Raw genomic sequence first — 22,380 nt, 5'->3', positions numbered from 1 at the left:
CCTGTTGCAGACGAAATACTACGTATAGGGGAAGGTAGGACAGGATGAGGACGTTAAGGTTTGAAAAGTCATAAGATGGCAGCCACTTTAATGAAAACAATATTTTTTTTTTATTCTCAGCAACTACAACATTTGGTAATATATAATACAAAATTTATTTTTTGAAAAACGTTTTTAAAAACAAGAAAATTTAATTTTTTTAAATTATATGAAAATGCACCATCTTGCCCCACTCAAAGGGTAAGATGGGGATATTATTTTTATATACAAAAAGGACAAATTAAAACGGTAAAATGTTGTTTTCTTCAATATTGGTACAAGAACAGTGTGCCCATTTATCACAACGGCTACATTTATTATTATTTTCCGAATAAATAAATATAAAAGTTTGAACTTACTCGTATTTACTTTACCAGACGATACTGTCACTTCGCGCATGCTCAGTTTCGCTATTTTGTAAGCAGACGACATTTTTTTCGTGGAAAAAATTTTTATTTCAATTGTTATCTGACATTTTATTTCTTGTTAAGATCGTATTTAAATTTAAAAAATGTTTTCATAAATAAAATAAAACGTAAAAACATAAATAATAAAGTAATACAGTATACCGTATTTTACGGACTATGAGAAGCACTTCTTCGAAAAATTGCCTCCAAAATTCAGGTGCGTCTTATACTGGAAATTAATATAAAAATGTCCAGTGTTTGATTTAAAATCAAACAAGTGTGTCAGTGGATAAAACAGTCGTGGTCTAGAGTGAGAGAAGACATTATTGTTAAATTTTTCAAGAAGTGCGGCATAAGTAACGCTCTCGATGGCAGTGAAGACCGTCTTATATATGAAGAGGACAACGATGATGACGAAGAGGAAAAAGAAGAAAGTTCAGATGACGATTTTCAGGAATTTTAAAGGTCAGTTCGGTTTTATAAACTAAGAAAATTTTCTTTAGTCTGGCTTTGCAATCTAATAATAAAAATGGTAAAAATGTTATTTTTTAAAAAAATTGCTTAAAAATTAGGGTGCGTCTTATAGTCCGTGAAATACGGTATACTGTATAAATTTATTACAGTTAGATATGATTTAAGAGTGGAATATTTCATTTGCTATAAAAAGATCATTTTTAAAATTATTATTTTATATTTTCGAAAAGATGATATAGAATTATCAGACAACAAATTTAAAACTAGTTCACTGCACTATATTGCAGTGCCTCTAGCCAGCAGCAGAATTCGTGGCCAACCTTGGTCAAGATGGGGTCTTCTTGCCCCTACCATCTTGCTTCCACCATCTTGCCCAACGTGCACTTTTCATACTGACTGCAAACACGGGTCAACTTTATTTCAAAACTAAACAATTTCAGTCTTAAAGATTACTTCGAATACCACAATATCTTTAAAAGGTAATGTAAAATAGTAAAATAAACACACCTTAACGCTGAGAACTTTAAATTTAATCAAAAAAAACAAACGTTTTCAATGGGACATCTTCAGGTTAACAACATTCGAATATCAATTTCGAACAACCAGTTCAAATTAAAATAAATTTCAATAGTTCAGTATCGCGCGTGAATTCTATTGTAATTTATTTTAATTTGAACTGGTTGTTCGAAATTGATATTCGAATGTTGTTAACCTGAAGATGTCCCATTGAAAACGTTTGTTTTTATGATTAAATTTAAAGTTCTCAGCGTTAAGGTGTGTTTGTTTTACAATTTAAAAGAGTCTGAGTGGGAATAGGAGAATGGTAATGTAAAAGTTCACAATAATACTTATTTTGTAGAAACTTTGTAGCGGGCGTAAAATTAGATAAAGTACTGATGAAACATGGAAAACTGTCTTACTTCCGAACAAAGAGAGCCGTTCGGACGTTCTCTCGTCCCGTGATCCCTTTTGAGGTTGACATTTAGTTCCTCAAATAACAGCTAGATGAAAGCACGTTAACCACAAATAAACAGACGTCCCCGTCTTATCCATGGCCCCATCTTGCACCACCTTCCCCTATTATACGGCATTTCATGCAGGGCCCTTAGTCTCGAGTTTTTCGTGTTGTACTCGAACTGACGTCATTGAACTCATTTGTGTTACTCACATAATCGGTAGTCTCGAGTTAGACCCTTCGAGCGAACTTGAAAGGCGAGCGGAAGTAGGTGATATTCAGTTGTTTACGCGTGTCGTTAAGCACGATGGGATTATTTACAATGCATCTGGGTTTGCGACTATCCTTACGTTTCTATATTCAACGGTTGACTCAACAGTGAATTTTCCGTTGAGTCCCTCCGTTGAACGATCTGAGGTCACGTTTTGTAGAAAAAAAAACGTTTCCGTTGAAAGGGCACTTTTCATGATGGCCGACTTAATTAAAGAGAAGGCAACGATTGTGCCTGTTTTGCTAAATAATTAAAGTAACTCGCTTATCCACTATTCGAATAAATTCTTTTATTCAAATGAACCCTTATCTGTATCATTTTCTAGTATACTTGGTCTTTAATAATTTTAATTAATTTCTTGAATATTTATATCATTAGGAAGACTTAAAGAGAGCCAAATATCGGTCGTAATCAATTTTGGACAAATGAAAAAAAAATCTTAATACTTCAATATTGACCAAATTATCCAACACAATCATGCAATCACATGTTTTATTATATACAGATCGTTCATTAATCTGTCCGCTATTACAGCATCCACAGCAAGAGCGAATGAATAGTTTCTATAAGCGAAATTTACTTTTTCGTGGAAGCTGCCATGTTAGTTCGTTGAATACTCAACGGTCTTTCAGGTCGTTGAGACCGTTGAGCTCAACGGTAAAACAGCGCTGACGTCACTAGTCTCAACGGAGAACTCGACGGTCCATTTAGAAACGTTTTCTTCTCACTGTTGAGTCAACCGTTGAATATAGAAACGTACGGTATAATGATTCAACCAATCAACTTAACAGTAACAAGTGGTAAACAAATCGACGTGAATTGAGCGGCTCACTTGCCAAATCGATTAACTCCACAAAACAAAAAGTATAAAAATTGATAATATAAATTATTTTTTAAAATTCCCTTTAAACTTTCAATTTAAATAAACATTGCAGAATATATTTTTATATATCGTTATATTAAAGCTATGCTTTAATATAACGATATATAAAATTAGTTACGTGAAAAATTTTAAAATAATGACGATTATATTAAGGATTTACAAATGGAGTTAGTCGATTTGTCCTGTAAACGGCTCAATTATTACAAAGAATTGTTTTAGCCCTTGGTTTAATTAAATTAATTAAATACCTACTAATGTGGGGTAGATAATAAGGACTTATCACACCAGTGATAATAAGCACAAATATTCAGGTATCAATGTAGTACTATACATTTAATAAAACAAAAGGGATGTAAACTCGATTAAAACTCGATTAAATGAAAAATTATTATGAAATAATCAAAATGCATTTCGGACTATCGGAATAGTCCCTGTTCAGTTGATATTAATATAAAAAGATTATAATACTCAAAATTATACAAACTGCTATAAAGTTTTGATCAGTGAACATTAAATGGATGCAGAGGAGACTCTTAATAATTTATATTACTGTATTATTAAAAATAATAATAATAATATAAATTATATTAAATAACTGGTCGAAAAATTCTTTGCCTTCTTATATAACGTCTTTCAGCTTTTTCTAATGCTTCGATTGCGATCAGAACAGCAAATTCATTTTCACTTTCGTGTAGCGATCTCACATGCTCGACTCAACGTGAGTAGCAACTCACATGGTGAGACAGGAGTTATAACTCGAGATTACCGATTTGACGTCCGTGTGCGAGATGGTACCACGTGACACGTTGGGAGTTGAAACACGAAAAACTCGAGACTAAGGCCCCAGGGCGCGTATTTTGCATTTGTTTCTCTTCGAAACACATTGAATTGTGCAATTCAGAATTACAGTAATTCGTATAATGTTTGCCTTCTATCACAGAGACAAGGGTAAAAAAGTTCCTCCGTCGAGGCGGATTTGAACCACCGACATATGGATAACTACTCCCCTACAGTCCACCGCTCTACCACCTGAGCTATCGACGGAGCGAACGAAAAATCTACAAACGTACGTGAAGTACTTTGTTTATGCCAAATTCGTTTATTTAGTAATGTTACTGCTGGTTAGGTTTCGCATTTTGAGCGTTCAGCATTACATCGTTTCGGAACGTTGGCATTCGGCAAATCAGATGTAAGAAGAAATACACAAAAAAAGTCGGCATATTGCGAAATTTGAAATAAATCCTTCAGTGTTTACCGAGACGAATTGTTGACGCTTTGGCATAGTCTCTCGGGTTATTAATTATGGTAAGTGTCATCGCTCCCGATCATTAGTCATGCTACTGCAGCCAATATTCTAATTGGTGCCAACCGTTGTGGAGAGATTGGTGAAAATGCATGTATCGAAAAGTGAGAATACGACGAGGTGGCCGAGCGGTTAATCTGTTTCCCATTGGTCTAATGTGCTCCTGACATGAACGAATTAACTTTGAGTACATTCTATATTTTGTAGCAGAGGTGTTAAGTGACTTTCTTTCCCACCCTTTATAAATCTGCAGTGTCTGATAACATCCAAAAACTAATTCTCGAACTCAAACATCAGAAGTGTCAACATTTAGAATTCTTACTACAAATGTATCTGTTCATTTTGAGTGGCATCCGGCGTGCAGTCGAAATTTATCGAAAAATATTTTGCTTTCATTATAATTTCCTTGATTTCTGATTTTATGCCACTTACTAAAACAGATATTTCATTTTGAATAGCATGGCCTAAATAATGAGGTATATGACTTTACGAATTACGAATATATATGCAGCTTTAGAATTTCAACATGATTTCTTGTAGTTTCCCCCCTATCGTGTTCATTCTAACTTCTTGAGGGATTTTAAACTCTAATTATTCGTTAACTTTAATCTCTATAAGTAGCAACAAGTTTAATCAACTTCTTGAATACTCGTCACTAACGGTTCCGTGCAATGCGATCGGGCAAAATTTTCTTACCATTGTTTTTAATTACCTGCAAGGGGTGCAGGAGTACCCCAGCCATTTTTAAGTCAGTGTATTTTTAATCTATTAAATGCTAAAAAATAACGTCCTCAGTACCTTCCTTCAAAGTACTGAAGATCGCACTAAAAAATTTCAAATTTGTGCGAGAAAAATTTTTTACAGGAAGCCACACTGAAGTTCAGGGGGTAACCGTGGTACCCTGCACGCCTAACGGAGGAAGTTTAATTAGAGCGACTAACCGAGGGGTGGAACCGAGTTATGGTTCTGAAAGAACGTTCATTGCTTGATATCGGGTCAGTCATGATAGAAATGATCAATTGGAGCATAGAAGGCGAATAAATAGGATTTTCAAAGCCAATTAACGGCAAAAATGTCACCCATAGACTTAGCATTAAAAGTTTGAAAGGTGGACTTTCCCGGGAATATTTATGACTAAACGGTTTTGAAAACATGTTTATTCGTCTAAATACTGTCAAACACTTTTTCATTAGCAAATTAGAAGTGAAAGAACGATTAAAACATGCGATTTTATAGCGATTGTTTACATAATTCGAAGTGGTAGTCTGCGGGTGCATGGCATTTTGCAGGAATTTTTCCGGCAATTGTTTTTACGGGTGGATCTAACAACAGACAAAGAAATTAACCAATTACAGTGTAAAAAAAGTTTACTATCGATGTTATCTGCCAATAATCTGCCTTTTTTCCTCTAGTTGATCTACAATTTTAGGGGGTGTATTTTTGGAAACACTGAAATATTTATGGCCCGGGGGTGGTAACTAAACATTTATTAGTTGAAACTGTTAAAAGACACATACAAGAAAGCGAATAAGAGCTTAGATAGCAACAGACTTGTCTACAGTTTGTAAAATGCGCTTCTAAAGTTGACGATTTTTTCCTGAAAAATTCCTAAAACGTAATACTTTTTTGTTTTCGTTATAAATAAATAAAAACGATATATTTTGAGTAGTTTTGTTGATTAAGACTTCAAAAACACATTCCCACAAACACCTAACATCACAAAACCACGAAAAAAACCATGGCTTTTACAAAATTGATTTTTGAAACTGAAACAAAACGATCCCCACACGCCCAACAACGTGACAGTGATCTTGCGCTCCTGGCTCATTGAAAACATATTCGATTCTGGCCTGGTTAATCCAGCAAAGATTAAATATAACAGACCTTGAATCTGTATATCCGCTAAACCAGTGGCCGAGTGGATAAAACTACCGAACACTGGATCGGGTGTCATCCATGTAGGATCATTCGGGTTTTCTTCACATATGTAACATGTAATTAGGGAACAGTTTCCATAAAAGTCCTCCTGGGAAGCAAATCGTCCAAGTATTGCGTTGCCTTATTCCATCCATTCAATTACTTAGCTTCAATATTTAAATGCCAAAATTCAGTTTTATAAAGCAGATATTAATAAATACACTTATTCTTATTAATTATTTATTAATATTATATAATAAACCTTTTATTTTGATACGGTTTTATATTAATACGGTTTTGGAAAGACCAAAGTATATCGTTAACTACTTAAAATTATTTGTATTTGAATTACCGTCAATTTTACTACAAATGTCAGTAAAATTTATTTAAAATATTTATTTAAATAAACGAAATTAAAATATATTTTAAAAAATATATTTAATTAATGTCGAATAATTCCAGAGGGATGGAAAAGTTATAAAATCTTTGTGCGAAGGGAGAAGGTGACCTTTAACTAAGAGTGCATTTTAAGTGTTTTTAACTTTGAAGTTATATTAAAGTGAGTAATATTGTTAATATATTTAAAATAAAACCATAATTCTTAATTAAAAATTTTATTTTACAGGATTTTTATAAAATATTTCTGCACTTTTATGTATTTAAGATAATGAAAAATAATACTACGCAATTAGTGGAAGCAATTTTAAAGCTTTATAACTCCATACCAAAATTAGAAAACAAGAGAAATATAAATGAACATGTTTTTGACAATTTTAGAAATGAAATGGAATCTGCCATCTTAAATCAACCCGCTAAAGTTCGTGAAACGTATTGTTACGCATTTAAAAGAATGTATTGTTTTCATAATGGAAAGATTAACATTCGTAAGTTGGCTGTATTTAAATATATTAATTAAAAATTAAAAATTATGTATTAACTCTTATTTACGTGTAAGTTGTGCATCTTAATTAATCCTGTATATTTGTCAAAAGTTTGATTTGCTTTCATGTTTTTTGATGTATGAGTAAAATTGCAGCTCTCGAATGAGGCGATACGTCCTTACCAGAGCTGTATACCATGCCAATAGGATTTAAAAAAAGGCAAACTAACCGATGGTCTTTCGTGAGATATAGCAGTGTAGTAAACAGTCCGTGTATAATACATAGTGGGCAAAAAGACCATAAAAAATCTGAAAATTTTAAAAAGATGGGAGAATTATTGGAGTGAAATGCAGTTTGCATGGTAAGTATTGTCAGCATGGGAGTTCTTTGACAAGAGGGACATTAGTTTAAAAAATTATCGATAAGTGGAACTATCACCAATGAATACCCGAGAATTCACACCTCATCTTTATGAATAGTGACGTAAGAACTATACATCCAGAAGTGCAGTTTCGGCTGTTGTTACTTGATTAAATTTTACCCCAGTATTTAAAAGTTCAGATAGGCTGCTTTCAGAGGGCTGTATCTCGCGAAGGGTTGCATATAGATCACCATTTGGCATTTTAATCCTGTGGGCATGGTCTACAGCTGTGATAGGTTCCAATCGCCTCTTTCAGAGCTGCTGCATTTTTTCACGTTTTGCGTGATGGATATTGTTTTGGTCTCGATCGAGCTTCTGAATAGACGACATTGATAAGATCAAGTTAGCAGTTATGTGATTGTGAAATGAAAATCCCAAATTTTCAATACGTATTTTTTAAGCTATCGCGATAAATATATTTTACAAAGAATTTAGAGAAATAAATTTTGAAAATAATTTAAATGAATCATTTTATTTTTCAGCTCGTTTGTTAGTGTTGTATTACTCATTTAAAATACGCAAAAGTGAAATTCAGCATTTCGTCGTATTGCCTAAAAAATATAAATTAGTTGTACCTAAGAAAATGGAAATAATATACGCTTTGCAGCATAAAATGGCTATTGGGAACAACATGTTAAAAAGAAAAGCCCTCACTGTAAGTTTAAATAATTTTAATTATATTAGTCAGAAAATTGTTTAAATTGTTATTTGCTGGAATCAGAGACGAGCCGCTATCTTGGAACCATAGGTAACATTAACCATTAACTCCTTCGTTACTTTGTTCCTCATGGAATGGCGCTTGGAAAACCCCCAAGTAATTTATTTTTTATATTAAATAATTATTCCCATTCAAATGCGAATCTGATTAGTAAAAAAATTTGCCGGGAAATAATTGCCGCGAAATAAACACCCCCAAAAAGTGTTTTTACAGAAAAACTATATAAAAAATTAAAAATAATTTAAAATGAATGATTTTATTTGAAAAATATAGCTGCACGGATTATTATTATTTCATTTAATAAGGCGTGAAATTTCACACGTGCAGTCTACATTGTTTACCAACCGGTTGTCCTTGAGAACAGCTGGTGTCAGCTTTCCCGGGTAGTTCTCATGCTTCAGGGGAATATTGGTATAAACCGGAGAGGAGCTAACTTTACCGCATCTGTTCAAATATAACACAATATTTTCGATATTTTTGCTATTAAAACACGAGGGGACCGAAAAAAAGGTATGGGAAAAAAGTTTTACTGAATAAAAAACAAAAAAACCTGCTGATGTCATAATAATATCCAATAGAGTTTTAAAAACTTTTACCAAAGTCAAATCGGTCAAATGGAAGTTTGGAACGATTTAATTAATTTGATAAAACTCCCATAAAACAAGTAATATAAAAAATTTTTTTTAAAGTCAATTCCTACTAGGGAAATTTTTTTCCCTAGATACTAGACGGCGACGGGGAAATTTATTTATTTGCATAATGCGAAGATAGTACGGGTTCGCCCCCTAACGTTTAGATCACTCTGTATTCTACTTCGAAATTATCCATTGTTAATCTGCTTCCAAATTATCACTCGATAATCTGATTCGAGATTATCACTCGTGAATCTGATTCGAGATTACCGGAAACGTGGCCATCTCGAACGTAGGGAAAAAACAATTTCCTCCTGTCGCCGTCTAGTATCTAGGGGAAAAATTCCCCGTCGCCATCTTCGATACCACAGGTAATATTAACCAATAATAAAATTTAATTAATGAATTAATATTTGAAAAAACTGTATTAACATCAAGTGTCATCCACTACAAGTTTAAAAAAATGTATTTGAACCTAAGTGGATGAATAAAAAGTATTTTATTAACGATTGAAAATTTGAACAAGATATATATATATATAGGGAGAGTGTGAACTAATAGTAGGAATTTAAAAAACAATAGTGCGATTAATTATCTAATTAAAAAATCTAGTTTAAATTTAATTCTAGTTTAATTAAAATCATTGTGAAAATCTATAGACTATAGATTTTCACAATGTACACATGTAACATTAACATATTTTATTTTATTATTTTCTATGTTGTTTATATTAGTTTTGGTTTACGTTATCCAGCGTAGCGCGTGAGTTCTTTTTTTGTAGTTTATTTCAATTTGAAATTGCTTGTTCGAAATTATATTCGAATGTAGTTAGCCTGACGATGGCTCATGGAGTGGGCCGAAAACGTTTGTTTTTGATTAAATTTAAACGTTCTCAGCATCAAGGTGTTTTTTGTGTTATGATTTAATAGAGTCTGAGTGAAGTTAGACGAATTAAAAAATCGCCATAAAATATTTTCGCGGCCAAAATAATTCATGAAATTTGCATAGATCATAGATAACGATGTATATATGCTGATCCATACATTTTTGGAAAAGTTATAAGTCATTTTTGAGGGCTTCTTAAAGCTCACGCCCGAGTTATCTCGGGTTATGGGCGAAAGGCTAGAAGAGCGGATCCACAAGGCTACAGGGGCTTAACTCCTTCACATTGACATAAAAACCCGTTAAAATTTATTTATTTAAACATCTAAATGTCATTTTTATAAACATTTATTCGATTCCTTGAAATGAAACAAACTGTAGTGGAAACACTGAAAATTTTGAGAGAGAGTAGGACGCTACTGTACAGGACAAAGGAAGGGTACTGTACTTCTAAACGAAAGAGGCAGTTGTTCAGTGTCGAGTGTATTGTGGCTGTAAATTGTCATGTGTACAATAAATCACATACTTGAATTATACGTCTGAGTTGTTTCATTTGAAGGAATCAAATGTGACGGCAAATACACTCATCGTACACTTATTAATGAAACATTCTTATTAAATATTCAAATATTGTAAAGTTTTGAGTTAGCCCCTTTTGGGTTCAGCTAGATTCGCCGCTGATTTAGTAAAATAAATAAATAATTACAGTCTTTTCAAAAAATTCTTCTGTTTAATGGAAGATATTTTGCTTTCTCACAATATTCGTAAGTCACATCGTCCCGTTTCTTCTACAGGTGTATTCTCGAGGGCCTGTCTATGGAACTGCATACCCGAGCATCTGTGTCGAGTGCTAAGCATGTGAGCATTTGTGATTACACACGCATGCCCATTAACTTTACTTTCCCGGCTTTAATAACACGAGAAAGTAATTATGTAAAATTATGTGTAATTATGTAAAATTTTTTCCGTGTATTTTTTTGTACATCTCGACAATTGAACGTAGGAAACAAAATCTGGCGTGGTAGCTTGTATATAAGAGGGTTGATGCGTATTGTGGCGTACGCAATTCAAGGAGTGAAGAGGTAGAGTGGTTCATCAAATGGGTTTGAACTTAATGAAAATTTTAATTGTTATTGACATTTACAATAGTTTTAAAAACTCGTCTCTACTATTAAAATTAAGCACTTTTTGCCTTTTTATAATAATTAATAATATAAAAGTTATTTTGTAAACCCGTTCCAGTGCCAGAAAGTAGAGCAAGAGCCCTTACTAGATACTTTTTTTTTTTAAACTTTTTCTTATGACTGTTATTTAATTTTTAAAATGGTTAAACGTGGCATTTAATTGTTGTTTTCTTAATAAAATTTGAATTTATAGCTATACGAAGGCCTAGCATCAACCGTTCAGACACGCAAATTTAATGTTAACATAAAATTTTTCTCGTAGGAATTATACGAAAATAGTCATTTCCTGAATTTAAGCGACAGAAATAAGATGAAAATTATCCTTACTTTAATTATGATCGACAATATGGAATCACTCTTGAGAGAGCAACTATCTAACATGGAACATGAAACTATGGTATGAATTTCGTTTGAAAATTAAGTGATCGTTATAAATCTTTGTAATATTCATATATTTAATATTTTCAAGTGGGAACAGTTGGATGATCACTTGGATGATCACTTTTTTAAACTTGTCCTACTGGATTTTGCCCTGAAGTTCGATGCATTCAAAGCGGAATTTAAGTACTTCACCTTCTTTCCTTCAGCCAGCCAAGATTACCACGTTCGAGAATTTGTAGAAATGTTTTTTTGGTTCAACCAATTTAAAGTAGTAGCGGATGAAGAATTAATAGAGAGAATCAAGTTTTGCATTATCTTCAAAATACGTACGAAACTTTAAGTTGAAATTCCTTCTTTTACAGATTAACTGCCGCTGTAATTTATTGTGTTATACCTTCTTCGGTTAATGTTACCTTAGGTTCCAAGATGGCGGCTTGTCTCTGATTCCAGCAAGGAAACAGTGGGGATGCACGTTTTCCTAAACCTAACCTATTCTAATAATTTGGTTGCTAATAATTATGGTAATTTATTAGAATAGGTTAGGTTTAGGAAAACGTGCGTTCCCTCCCACTGTTTCCTTGTTGGAATCATAGACGAACCGCCATCTTGGAACCTAAGGTAACATTAACTCATTCTTCTTAATTTGTTTTTAAAATTAGATGACATTGAAAAAACGTTTGAACCACTTCGAGATAAACATAAAAACGAAGTTTATAACAAATTAATTAAAACGATACAAAAATTGTTAAAAATGGTACATGGACTAGATGTAAAAGTATTGAGTGACGTGGTATATAACTTCGATTGTTACGATCCTAGTTACGTTTTCCGGGAATGTAAATCAGGTATGTAGAAATATTTATTGTAAAACAAATTGATATATCTCATAATAACAAGAGTTAGAAATAATAGATTAATTTTAAAATATGTAATTTTTCCTCTTTTTAACCACCTTGGGCAATAAGAGGTCTTTTCCTATATCCATCGTGAGGTAAGGAAAAAAGGCTAGGCCCTCATTGCCCACTGTGTTTGGCTCACATTATGATCCCATTGTGGCTTATGTGAGGATCAAGCCCACAATGGACTGGCTGGATGATGGAACAGAACCCACGTATCCAGACGCGCTTTTTTTTTTTACAACAGCAGACCCGATCTTTACGTCATGCGAAATATTTTGTGACGTTTCAATTCTATTTCATTCGTCATTTGAAAAAGTTGAATGTAAACTTTAAGCAGAAAAGTATAGGACGAACCAAAAATCAAGAGCAACATTAAAAATTTATACCTCAGTGAATTTTGATGCGGTTTTCAGAAATACCAAACATGATGGATTTTTTAAAATTAAATATATATATTTATGCGGATTTTAATTACAATTTTCTTATAGTGCATAGCATTGTTTACTGAGGGGGGAGATCTTTACCCGGCACACATGCAAGCCAATCACATTACAAGTCGAAATTTAAGAGGCATTAGCAATACCAATCTAAGTAAAGTTATTTGTATTATGTTTTAACACATTAATTCGATATATTAAATTAGAATAATCGAATCAAGTATTTAAATTTGTTTAATAATAATTTTTAATATTATTATATATTTAACGCATCAATTCGCAAACCCACCCTTGAACGTTATATTTAGTTTTGTTAATATATATTAATTTCAAAAGTATACAATTTTAATGAAATTATTTCACTAAAAGTAAATGTACGGTAGTTTGAAATAATAAAATACAGGAAAGATTCAACAAATTTAAGCAATTTTGAAAACGGGCGTCATCCATGGACGTAGCCAGGAAGGGGCATGGGTGGGCACGGCTTCCCCACTTAACCTGGTGCTCCTCCCCAGAAAATTACAGCGCGGCCCCTCCAGTTAACCTTGTGCCCATCCCCAGAAAATTACAGCCTCTACTAGGCCCCCCATAACAAAACCCTGGCTACGCCAATGGCGTCATCTCAATACCTTTGATTTTCATTTATGATATAAATTCGTTGATCTACTACTACGTCTTGTACTCTATATTTTATTTATTCGTCTACACTAAAAAAATATTATGACTAAAACAATATTTTTTGTTTAAGAGATCCGAGTAGCTTCATTTCTAAATGATTGTAAACCCCTTAAGAATTGTAAGTTAGTGGTTTCGGAAGGCGTTTATAGATCAATGGCTCTTCAAAGAAATGCAATTACAGTAAGTTCAGTTTTTTAGTCTAAATCTTAGAATTATTTTTTTAAAATAATTAATTTTATTATATTAAAATAGGAACTGATAAACTATTCGAAACCAAGTTACCATACGCACGTCACAAGAAATTCAATAAACTTGCTCTTAATTAGCAATATGGAGTTCATAAAAACTGCGTTACCATGGACAAGATTGAGGAGTAATGTCGTGGTATGTAATTAATTATTGACTTTTGTAATGTATTTATGGAGAAACTTTTAGAAAATAATTTATATTTAAGTTCAAGTTTCTGGAAGATAACCTGTTTAAAATGGTCTTAATCGATTTCGCCAAGGCATATGATGTACGTTCAAAAATGATTTCTTTGCCTTATGGAAACGTTGTCATCGAAATGCTAAGAGAAGACTTTAAAAGTTTGGGTGTATTTTCTTTTGACGCCCATTGTTCAATAAGAAGATTGCACAGATTAACAGTTAAAAGTGAATGTTTCGAATTATTGAAGATTTGGACTGTTTTAAGAGCAGGTAGGCCCTTTCTAATATACAAACATTGTTTAAGCGATATACAGCAAAATCTCCAAAAAATGGCTACTGACGGGAGCGTAGTTTTGGAGATTATTTCGTAATTAAAAATGGCCGCTGTTTAGAGATGGCAGTTATACGTATTATGTAAATTTCATTATAGGGCTACTATAATATAAATAAATATAAGGGTAGTGATTTAACAGAGCTATATTTTTAGAATGGCTAAAACAGGTTTGAATAGCTGCATGTTCTTGATTCGGTTCCTATATTTAAATCGACTTAATCACGAATAATTGTATATATGTTCCAAATTTAATAAGTCCTTAAAATATATCTCAGCTTTCTGTTTAATGAAAGACTGCGTGGCCTAGTAAAGCGCCTTTTAATACAGCTAAAACGTAACCATTAGAGGGACGTTGTGTGTGTGAATGTATAAGCTCTCATTCTTAGGTAGATAGAAATATAATTCGTAAAATATCAAATTCTATGTTAAACACAGATAAACGGAAACGTTTCATAAGAATTCGTCGACAATACGAGAACGAATTAATTCAATTCAGTCCGAAAAACAAACCTAGAATACAGGGAATTTTGAATAAATTATCATCATCTATTGCCAGACACACTGAAAATTTCCGAGAATTGTGCGAACATTTGCATTGTTATGATATTAGAGATTTACATAAGGATTCTCATAGAGGTAAGTGAATTTTTACTTTGCAATTATCTATATAACTTATTAATTAAAAGAGGGTTTCAGTTTGTCATACTTTGAGTAAATGGCTGGAGGTAAAAATATAGTTCAAGTAGACCCTGTAGACGATGCTGCTGAAGAGAGATTTGAGAAAGGTACAATGGTTCAGAAGTGAAGTGGCAAAAATATCGTACATGTTAAGTCTATGGGACAAACACTCGAGCAATTTTTTTGTTTTGCAGTTTCATTATTATAAATACCGAGGTAAATAAATGTACATTTTAGTTACTAAGACCATTGTTTTTAGAACCCTCTCCCAATTCACCTCACTAACCCTCCACCCTTTGAAAGACCCAAGCAACGCAGGGCATACACAGCTTGTTTTGTATAATGTAAAGAGATCGTAGTGTTTAATATTGAGGTTTTCTCCGTGCCCGGGGAAAAATCCTCAGTTCTCCTTCCCTGTCGACGGCCTTGGTGCAGGGTGTGCACCACACGCAAGCATCGTTTTGAAGGAGTTTCCAATACATTCCCAATTAAAAGTGTTATTTGAACTATGAAATTACAAAAATGGAACAAAACATTGTTGAAAGCAAACTTTCAACGATCCAAGTGTTAACACTTGCATTACGTTATTTTAGTCTATGTGTGTGCCCTTGTGGTACTTCTAAGGGGTTCAAAAAGTAGGCCTGACGTGGACGCGATACACTTTAGAAACAGCGTTGTGGTTACTCATAATTAATAGAATACAAAAGTAGCTTTTGTGATAAAACTGGATGATCGAACATGATATCATCTGGGTTTGCAACTTTTTAAAATTCTCCCCCTCTCTGAAGGCATTAAAATGGCCTTTTCACTAAAGCCTTACTGCATAAAACGCTTGTAGTTGTTACAAGCTTTACAAGTTACGAACTTGTAAAGCTTGTTGTAACAAGCAAATTGCAAGCTGATGCTCTGGGGATCCAAACCTTATCGCTTCGGCCATCCAGCTGTGTTTGTTGATATTATCAATAAACAATACCTGTAATTTTAGTGATTTTATCAATAAATGGCGCTAATATAACGCTTCAGCAGTTCCATCTATTGACGATTCGGTCAAATTTTAAATATGGCACCATTTTCGTTTCTTTTTTACCATGGATGTATAAGAAGTGTTATACGAACTCTTGCACGTTTTCTCTACGATTTTACAATAAAAAAAATTTTTCCTTCTAAAATATGAATTACCAATAGGACTATACAGTATTTTGGCTTGCATACGGGATAATGTATAGGCCTACAGTTGTCATATATACATTGGATTCAATCCCTCACCATCTAGTCACTGCATTGTGTGCCTAGCTGAACACATGGAGGGTGGGAAAGAAAGGCCCTTTTTAGTACCGTTAGGATGGAAAGGATTAAAATATATATGGTTACGATTATGATACGTGAATAACAAAATAAGTAAATTTTAATATCAAATTATAAGCATGAAATCCTCAGTAGAAATCATCCTTAAGCAAAACAGAGGCGAAAATCGGAGGACAATTGATTCTCTTGAGATTTGCTTTGTTTTCTTCTCTGTTCGTTTTTCTAATAACAATGCTTTAGAGCAATTGTGTACGGATCGTGGTCCTCCTTTAAGCCGTGTACAGGAGCTGTGCTATTGGGATTCTCACATGAATTTTGATAAAGATACACGAAGGTCCGTTCAAGAATGATGGTTTTAATGAATGAATTGATCTATATAGCATTTATTTTGCTCTTCTCTGAGACAAAATCCTACTGGTTTACTTGCTAAGAATTGGAATTTGTTCAGTACCTGTACAGGAAGTTAATTTTCGAAATTAGGCTAAAACAAAACAAAAGCACTTTGAACTGGGAAGTCGTAAGTTTATCTAAGGAACTTCTGATACTTGCAAACAAACATTATCTCTCTCTCTTTTTTATAAGTTATTTACTCTATGCCCTATGGTTTCAGTCTATCTACTAAATAAACAATCTGAGTATGTGTTGTTGAAGCTTTTATATAGTGCTTACTGCAATGATATCGCCTGAAATATCTGTTTATAAAAACAAGGAAGTGAAATTAATTTACTATACATCTGTACTATTGAACCGGATACGAAGTTTGACTTCGTAGAGAGGTTTGCACTTGAATTGATACTCGAATATGTATGAATGTTATTAAACAATAGAAAGCCAGTAATGCTACAGAATTATATATCTAGTTAAATAAATCCAATTTCTATTAATACGAGGCAAACAAATACGGTAAAACGGGGTTGTCGAATAAATGTTCTTATTGGCAATCACGTTTAAACGAACATTGACATTAATTATGAATATTTTTTACTTTGAAGTTAAAGGTCATGGTTCATTGAGATTAAATAAACTGATTATAAAACAATTAATATCTACAAATTTAGTTTCCAAGAATCCAGGAGAGAAGAAACTCTGAGCACTTCATGCACTTCTATGGCTAAATGTTTGATAATCATGGTATTTGAAATTTTAATATATGATTAATTTCAATGTATATACGAAGTATTATTTAAAACAATGTTTTTTATTTTTGTTTCTTCCTTTGCAGACATGTTTCCTATTCAAGAAACTCAAGAGATAGTGCTGTGATATATTACAAGACTTAAAGAAATTCGTTTTAATGTTTTAAACTGTTATTTTTTTACTTTTTTTATAAGCATTTTTTATCGTAATTAGTGGATGTTTTTTATTAGAATATTAATTAGACGAAAGAATTTAATGTTATTCGATATTTAAACTATTTATTGCTATAAATTTTATTAAAAAAAGTTACATATCAGGTCTTCAACCTAAGTTTATAAATAATATCTTATTATAGATGTGTAATACAATAAAACTTTCAAAAATTATGAATACAATTTTATACAATTTATCTATGTATATAAAATAGAACGTCAGTGTGTCTGTTCTCTACACGCTTCTAAATCCATCGCAAAATATAATATCTAGAAAACAGGAAATAAAAATTATAACTTGTTTTCCATGCTAAATTATCATGCAAATCAACGCAATGGCAATTTTTAATGTTAATTCCTGATGACTTGTTAAGCTTGATTGCTTTTTTTGTATTTACTACTACATTAAATTATTTGCTTCTTTATATAATAGTGGAGTTAACTTTAGTCTACAGTTATCCTAAAAACTTGGTACTTTGTAATAAATAAATAAATCACTGGTAATTTCAGGAAGACAATTTTATTACTTTGTAGGATCCTCACAAATTACCATGCAAACGAGTAGATATGCAAAAGCAATGTGTGATATCAAAATATACAATAGTTTCATTTGATTACTATATCTTTAAGATCCCATTTATGTAAATTAAGATCAGCAATAAACACATGCATGTGATTCAAATCACTTACAGGATCCTCAAAAATTCTATCCAAGTGAAAATACAGCAGACCCCCCTATAACATGGTAATACGTTCTGCGTTATATGAATTCCGTGTTGTACGAGTCTCTCTTAGCGTGTTATATGAACACGATCGCAATTTTTTCGCCGTGTTATACGAATCCGAGTTATAGGAACCCGAGTTATAGGGGGGGTCTACTGTCTCTGCACAAAAATAAAAGATTCACATAAACAGTGACGTGAATTAAGTTGTATATCAGCACCGAAAAAAAGCAACAGAGATAATTTATAATATTTCTGATAAGTGAAGTGCAAAGTTTGAAACCTGATCATTTTCAAAATCATTTTGACAGAATTAATCAATAGATTTACCAGTTGGAAGGCAGAACTCTTTCGATGGCTTCCTTATCCAAATTTCAAGGTATAAGTGTTATAAATCTAATTGCAATACAATAGAGTATGAAAATTAGGTATTAATAACATTTTTTGTAATAATTACTTTAAAAGTTTCAAGTTTTTGATTGTTTAGTAAAGCTGAAACAGCCTGAACCATAAAATAAAATGATTTTATTTATTTTCAAGAATTTAAAGTGATGGATGTAGATGAGCTTTTTCAAGATTTTAGTAAAAAAGAAAGAAAAGATTATACTTCTTGGAACGAAAATGAACTGGAAACCTTCAGAAATATCGTTATAGGTAAGAGATTTATAAATGTTCAATTAATTTACCCACGAAAAGATTTTTGATTACGTGAAATGCAGAATGGCAGCATATAATTAATTCGGATATGTACTGTACATGTAAGTTAAGTAGTTTCAATTAATTAATTCCATACATCTTGCAGAGCAAAACATAAACTGTCCGTTAGACGACATGTTCCTCCTGAGTTTCCTCAGAGCTAGAAAGTTCGAAAGAGAAAGAGCATTGAAACTATTAAAAAATTATTTATCGTCGAGACAAAAGAATCAAGATGTATTTGGAGATTATAGTCCATTAGCTATGAAGGAATACCTTGATATGAAAGTACATGGATATTTTACTCATACTGATGACAAAGGGCAAATTGTGGGAATTGGTAGATGTCGTAAGTATAGTAAAAATTACAATTAAAATTATAATAGTAATTCGTACAAAACTTTTTAAGAAGTAGCATTACGCACATCTGTAGATTATTTGTATTGGAGGATTGTTCAGATTTATATAATTGTTACCTTTAAACTGACATATTTTATTTTAAATACGTACTGTACATTTTGTTTTTATTTTAAAGTCCTGATAAAATGATTGATATGATAATATATCAATAATTATATATTAAAATATAGTTGTAAAGAATTCAACTTAGTATCCAAAGGGGCATTGATTCCATTCTCACTTTAAAAAATGACTTCCCTCTATTGACACTTGTAATGTCTGATTTTTCATAACTACTTGTATCTAATTTGTAATTTTTCATAAGATTTGCCTAGACTAGGCAATCATCATAGATACAAGATAAGTTTCAAGATTTAGATATAAATTGCTAAATATTTAGACACTGATCAAAGTATATACACTTCATAAACAAATACAATATTTTTTAATCAGTTGTATGTAGATCTTAACATTTTTTTAATATATCATTACTTTAGTGACATTTCATTAACCACGTTAGGAGTCTCTTTAGAATATTTTTTCGTATTTAATGAGCTGTAAGTCTTAACATTAATTTGAGCATTGGGTTCCATTGGCACTTGATCATATGTTGATGTTATAGTAGCATTGTTACATAATTATGTTCACTGAAATCTATCGTATTGCTATTTACAGCTTTTCAATTTTGTATAAAATTAGAATTTCATTGTACATTTTGTTAATGCTATTTTTTATCTTTCAAAATAGCCACAATCAGTGCTATAACTAGGCAGGTGCAACAGGTGCATCCACACAGGGCCCACTTGGAAGGGGCCCAAAATGCATGTATTTTGTTTTATTATTTTCCAAAATCTAATTAATTAAGGGGCCTAATTGCAAATTCTTGCACAGGGCACAGGAATGGCTAGTTACGGCACTGGCCACAATATATATCTTCAAATGACAGCCAATAAAATTAATAAAAACAAAAAATAGACTACATACGATATTTACTTTGGAATCTATGAGATGTGCGTTTAGTGACTTCTGTCCTAAGAAGCTAATCTTGTTTGTTTAATCATAATATCTCATTGATATTGAAGATAACTAAATATTCATTATCACTTATTTTCATTACCGTTTTATCACAAATACGTAAGAGAATTTTCTAACCAAGCGTTCCTCACTAATTTTTTATCATTAGATTCAAACATCAAGATACCCATCTTAATGAAAATAAACTATTTACTTTCCATATTTTGCAGATGATTAGCCATATTATAACACATTGTAAGATTGTCGTTATAGTAATCACGATGTCACTACATTATATTAGAACAATTCAGAAATTAAAATATAAATTGAAACATTGTAATATTAAGTATCTTATTTATTTATATAGACTTTGAAAATTTTTACGTAAAAAAAAACCTTACATAGAATTTACACAAAAAAAACTGAGCCAGTAATTGTTTGATTTTTTGCCAATTTCTGCAATAATAGTAACATTCTTTGAGTTAAAAATAGCTTAAATGTTATTAAATTTATTGCTCCATTAAAAGCAATAGTTTCTTCTATTGTAGAGGTCTTCTTCCAACTGCAAAAGATGAAATCCACACGAAGATTCTAATTGAAATTATCAATACTTTACATCAATTTTGATAATCAAAATTGATGTAAAGATCATATTAGATAATTGAGTTGATAAAATAGCTATAATTTGTTAACATGGAACTGATAATCAAGTGTTACTCATTGAGAAATTTTATTATATCTGTTAATAATTACTCATAATTAAACCGAGAAATGTTTATATATAGTTTTGTTTCCCTTAGCTTATTGGGATCCTTCAAAAATGTCTTTCAAAACTATTATAAAAGGTCTCCTGCTGTTCTTAGATGCAGGATTAACAGGACATTTACTTCAAGTTAATGGTTTTGTATTGATTTTGGATGCTAAAACATTATCGTGGAGGCATCTTCTGCACTTAACACCAAGTACAGTTCATGCCATAATTTCTTTATTATTTGTAAGTAAAATTTCATTTAATATATTTATAATAAAAAGTATATTATAAATTAATGCGTATACATATTTCATTTCAGCAATCTCTCCCAGTTAAATTTAAAGGAATTCATGTAGTTAATATTGGAAAATTTGTACATGCATTTTATATGGCATTCTACCCATTTATTCCATACAAGATAAAGAAAAGGGTAAGGATAGTGTTGTCCAAATATATACAATTAACCATTCAGTAATATATATAAATTTTTAAAATGTTTAGGTCCATCTCCATAGTTCTGGTATGGAATCTTTACATAAATACATCGATCCTCGACATCTTCCAGCCGATTACGGAGGAGAATTACCTCTGTTCGATCCTACCGAATGTAATAATAACTTGATAAAGTTTCAAGAATTTTTTGAAAATCGTCAAATATATTATAGTGTCATATAGAATACAAAATTTCTCTAGTAAAAATCATTGAGAACTTTCTTAAAATACTCAAAATAAAATTTATTTAAATTTTATATATTTATAATTTTAACAATAAACAATTTGTGTAGTTAACAAAGTTCTTGTATGTTTCATTTTCAAAATATTCAATATGCTTTTCAGTTATTTCATCCAATTTTTGTAAACTGGAAACCATTGCATGCAGGCCCACCGCACGCGGGCGGCAAATTGGTATTGCTGGCAAGCTCAGTGTAGGTAGTCTTAGTTAAACAGGGGCGGAATAATTGGTATTGCACACGGGCGCTGCTGATTGCGTGGAATTTAAGCTATAGTTATGGACAGTTTGGCTTTAATTGAAGAAAATTTACAGAAGCAAAATCGAATTGTTATATCTATATCATCTTGTGTTCCACAATCAATGAATGCAGAACAAATTGATAATTTTTATCAGTCTATATCATTTCAAATGGTGCAAAAGTTTATCCACTTTTGTTCTAAAATCTAATTTTATATATTTTTCATGACTATAACATAGCAGAACAGTTAATCATGTGCTGTTTGGAGTTAAGATATCTTCAAGTGATTTATCTTACAATGATTTTTGAATAAACTTTATTTTTTTTAATTTCTATAAAATGCAATGTTTTGTTTTAAATACTCTAAAATATTG

General features: G+C 31.8%; 2 protein-coding genes and 1 non-coding gene across 5 annotated transcripts; 2 read left to right on the top strand and 1 right to left on the bottom strand.

The window, feature by feature from the left end:
- Positions 1-3,990: 3,990 nt before the first annotated feature.
- TRNAY-GUA (transfer RNA tyrosine (anticodon GUA)) lies at positions 3,991-4,073 on the bottom strand. Its single transcript is given in 2 exon segments — positions 3,991-4,026; positions 4,037-4,073. It is a non-coding gene; the product is annotated as a tRNA-Tyr (tRNA).
- A 2,531-nt stretch (positions 4,074-6,604) lies between these two features.
- Positions 6,605-17,361, top strand: LOC136986443 (uncharacterized). 3 transcript variants are annotated; one of them, XM_067283966.1, is made up of 13 exons: positions 6,605-6,620; positions 6,712-6,808; positions 6,875-7,133; positions 8,034-8,206; positions 11,230-11,359; positions 11,444-11,674; positions 12,008-12,193; positions 13,433-13,542; positions 13,615-13,746; positions 13,817-14,060; positions 14,560-14,760; positions 17,166-17,238; positions 17,330-17,361. In XM_067283966.1, exons 3-12 carry the CDS (start codon positions 6,917-6,919, stop codon positions 17,195-17,197), a joined length of 1,656 nt encoding a protein of 551 aa, XP_067140067.1. In that variant the 5' UTR covers positions 6,605-6,620; positions 6,712-6,808; positions 6,875-6,916; the 3' UTR covers positions 17,198-17,238; positions 17,330-17,361. The 3 variants fall into 3 exon arrangements, with proteins under 3 accessions (XP_067140067.1, XP_067140068.1, XP_067140069.1); XM_067283967.1 differs by lacking the exon at positions 6,605-6,620 and having other exon boundaries at positions 6,752-6,812; positions 6,914-7,133; XM_067283968.1 differs by lacking the exons at positions 6,605-6,620; positions 6,712-6,808; positions 8,034-8,206 and having other exon boundaries at positions 6,980-7,133.
- A 1,105-nt stretch (positions 17,362-18,466) lies between these two features.
- LOC136986442 (clavesin-2-like) lies at positions 18,467-21,736 on the top strand. The gene is made up of 6 exons (XM_067283964.1): positions 18,467-18,557; positions 18,719-18,832; positions 18,981-19,220; positions 21,085-21,278; positions 21,355-21,465; positions 21,537-21,736. The coding sequence occupies exons 1-6, from the start codon at positions 18,533-18,535 to the stop codon at positions 21,708-21,710; spliced, it is 858 nt and encodes a 285-aa protein (XP_067140065.1). The 5' UTR covers positions 18,467-18,532; the 3' UTR covers positions 21,711-21,736.
- The last annotated feature ends 644 nt before the right edge of the window (positions 21,737-22,380 follow it).

This window comes from Centruroides vittatus, unplaced genomic scaffold, assembly GCF_030686945.1.
Source record: "Centruroides vittatus isolate TY-2023 unplaced genomic scaffold, ASM3068694v2 scaffold_1025, whole genome shotgun sequence".
NCBI lineage: Eukaryota > Metazoa > Arthropoda > Arachnida > Scorpiones > Buthidae > Centruroides > Centruroides vittatus.
Note: the sequence above shows the minus strand (reverse complement) of the source record. Positions and strands in the feature narration are given on the sequence as shown.

Bases quoted from the DNA above. Each gene is read 5' to 3' on its own strand.
- LOC136986443 (XM_067283966.1), top strand. From the start codon at position 6,917: ATGAAAAATAATACTACGCAATTAGTGGAAGCAATTTTAAAGCTTTAT. The intron at 7,134-8,033 runs GTAAGTTGGCTG...TTTATTTTTCAG, and splicing joins TAATGGAAAGATTAACATTC to CTCGTTTGTTAGTGTTGTAT. The intron at 12,194-13,432 runs GTATGTAGAAAT...TTTTTGTTTAAG, and splicing joins TTTCCGGGAATGTAAATCAG to AGATCCGAGTAGCTTCATTT.
- LOC136986442 (XM_067283964.1), top strand. From the start codon at position 18,533: ATGGCTTCCTTATCCAAATTTCAAG. The intron at 19,221-21,084 runs GTAAGTATAGTA...TGTTTCCCTTAG, and splicing joins TGTGGGAATTGGTAGATGTC to CTTATTGGGATCCTTCAAAA. The intron at 21,466-21,536 runs GTAAGGATAGTG...TAAAATGTTTAG, and splicing joins CATACAAGATAAAGAAAAGG to GTCCATCTCCATAGTTCTGG.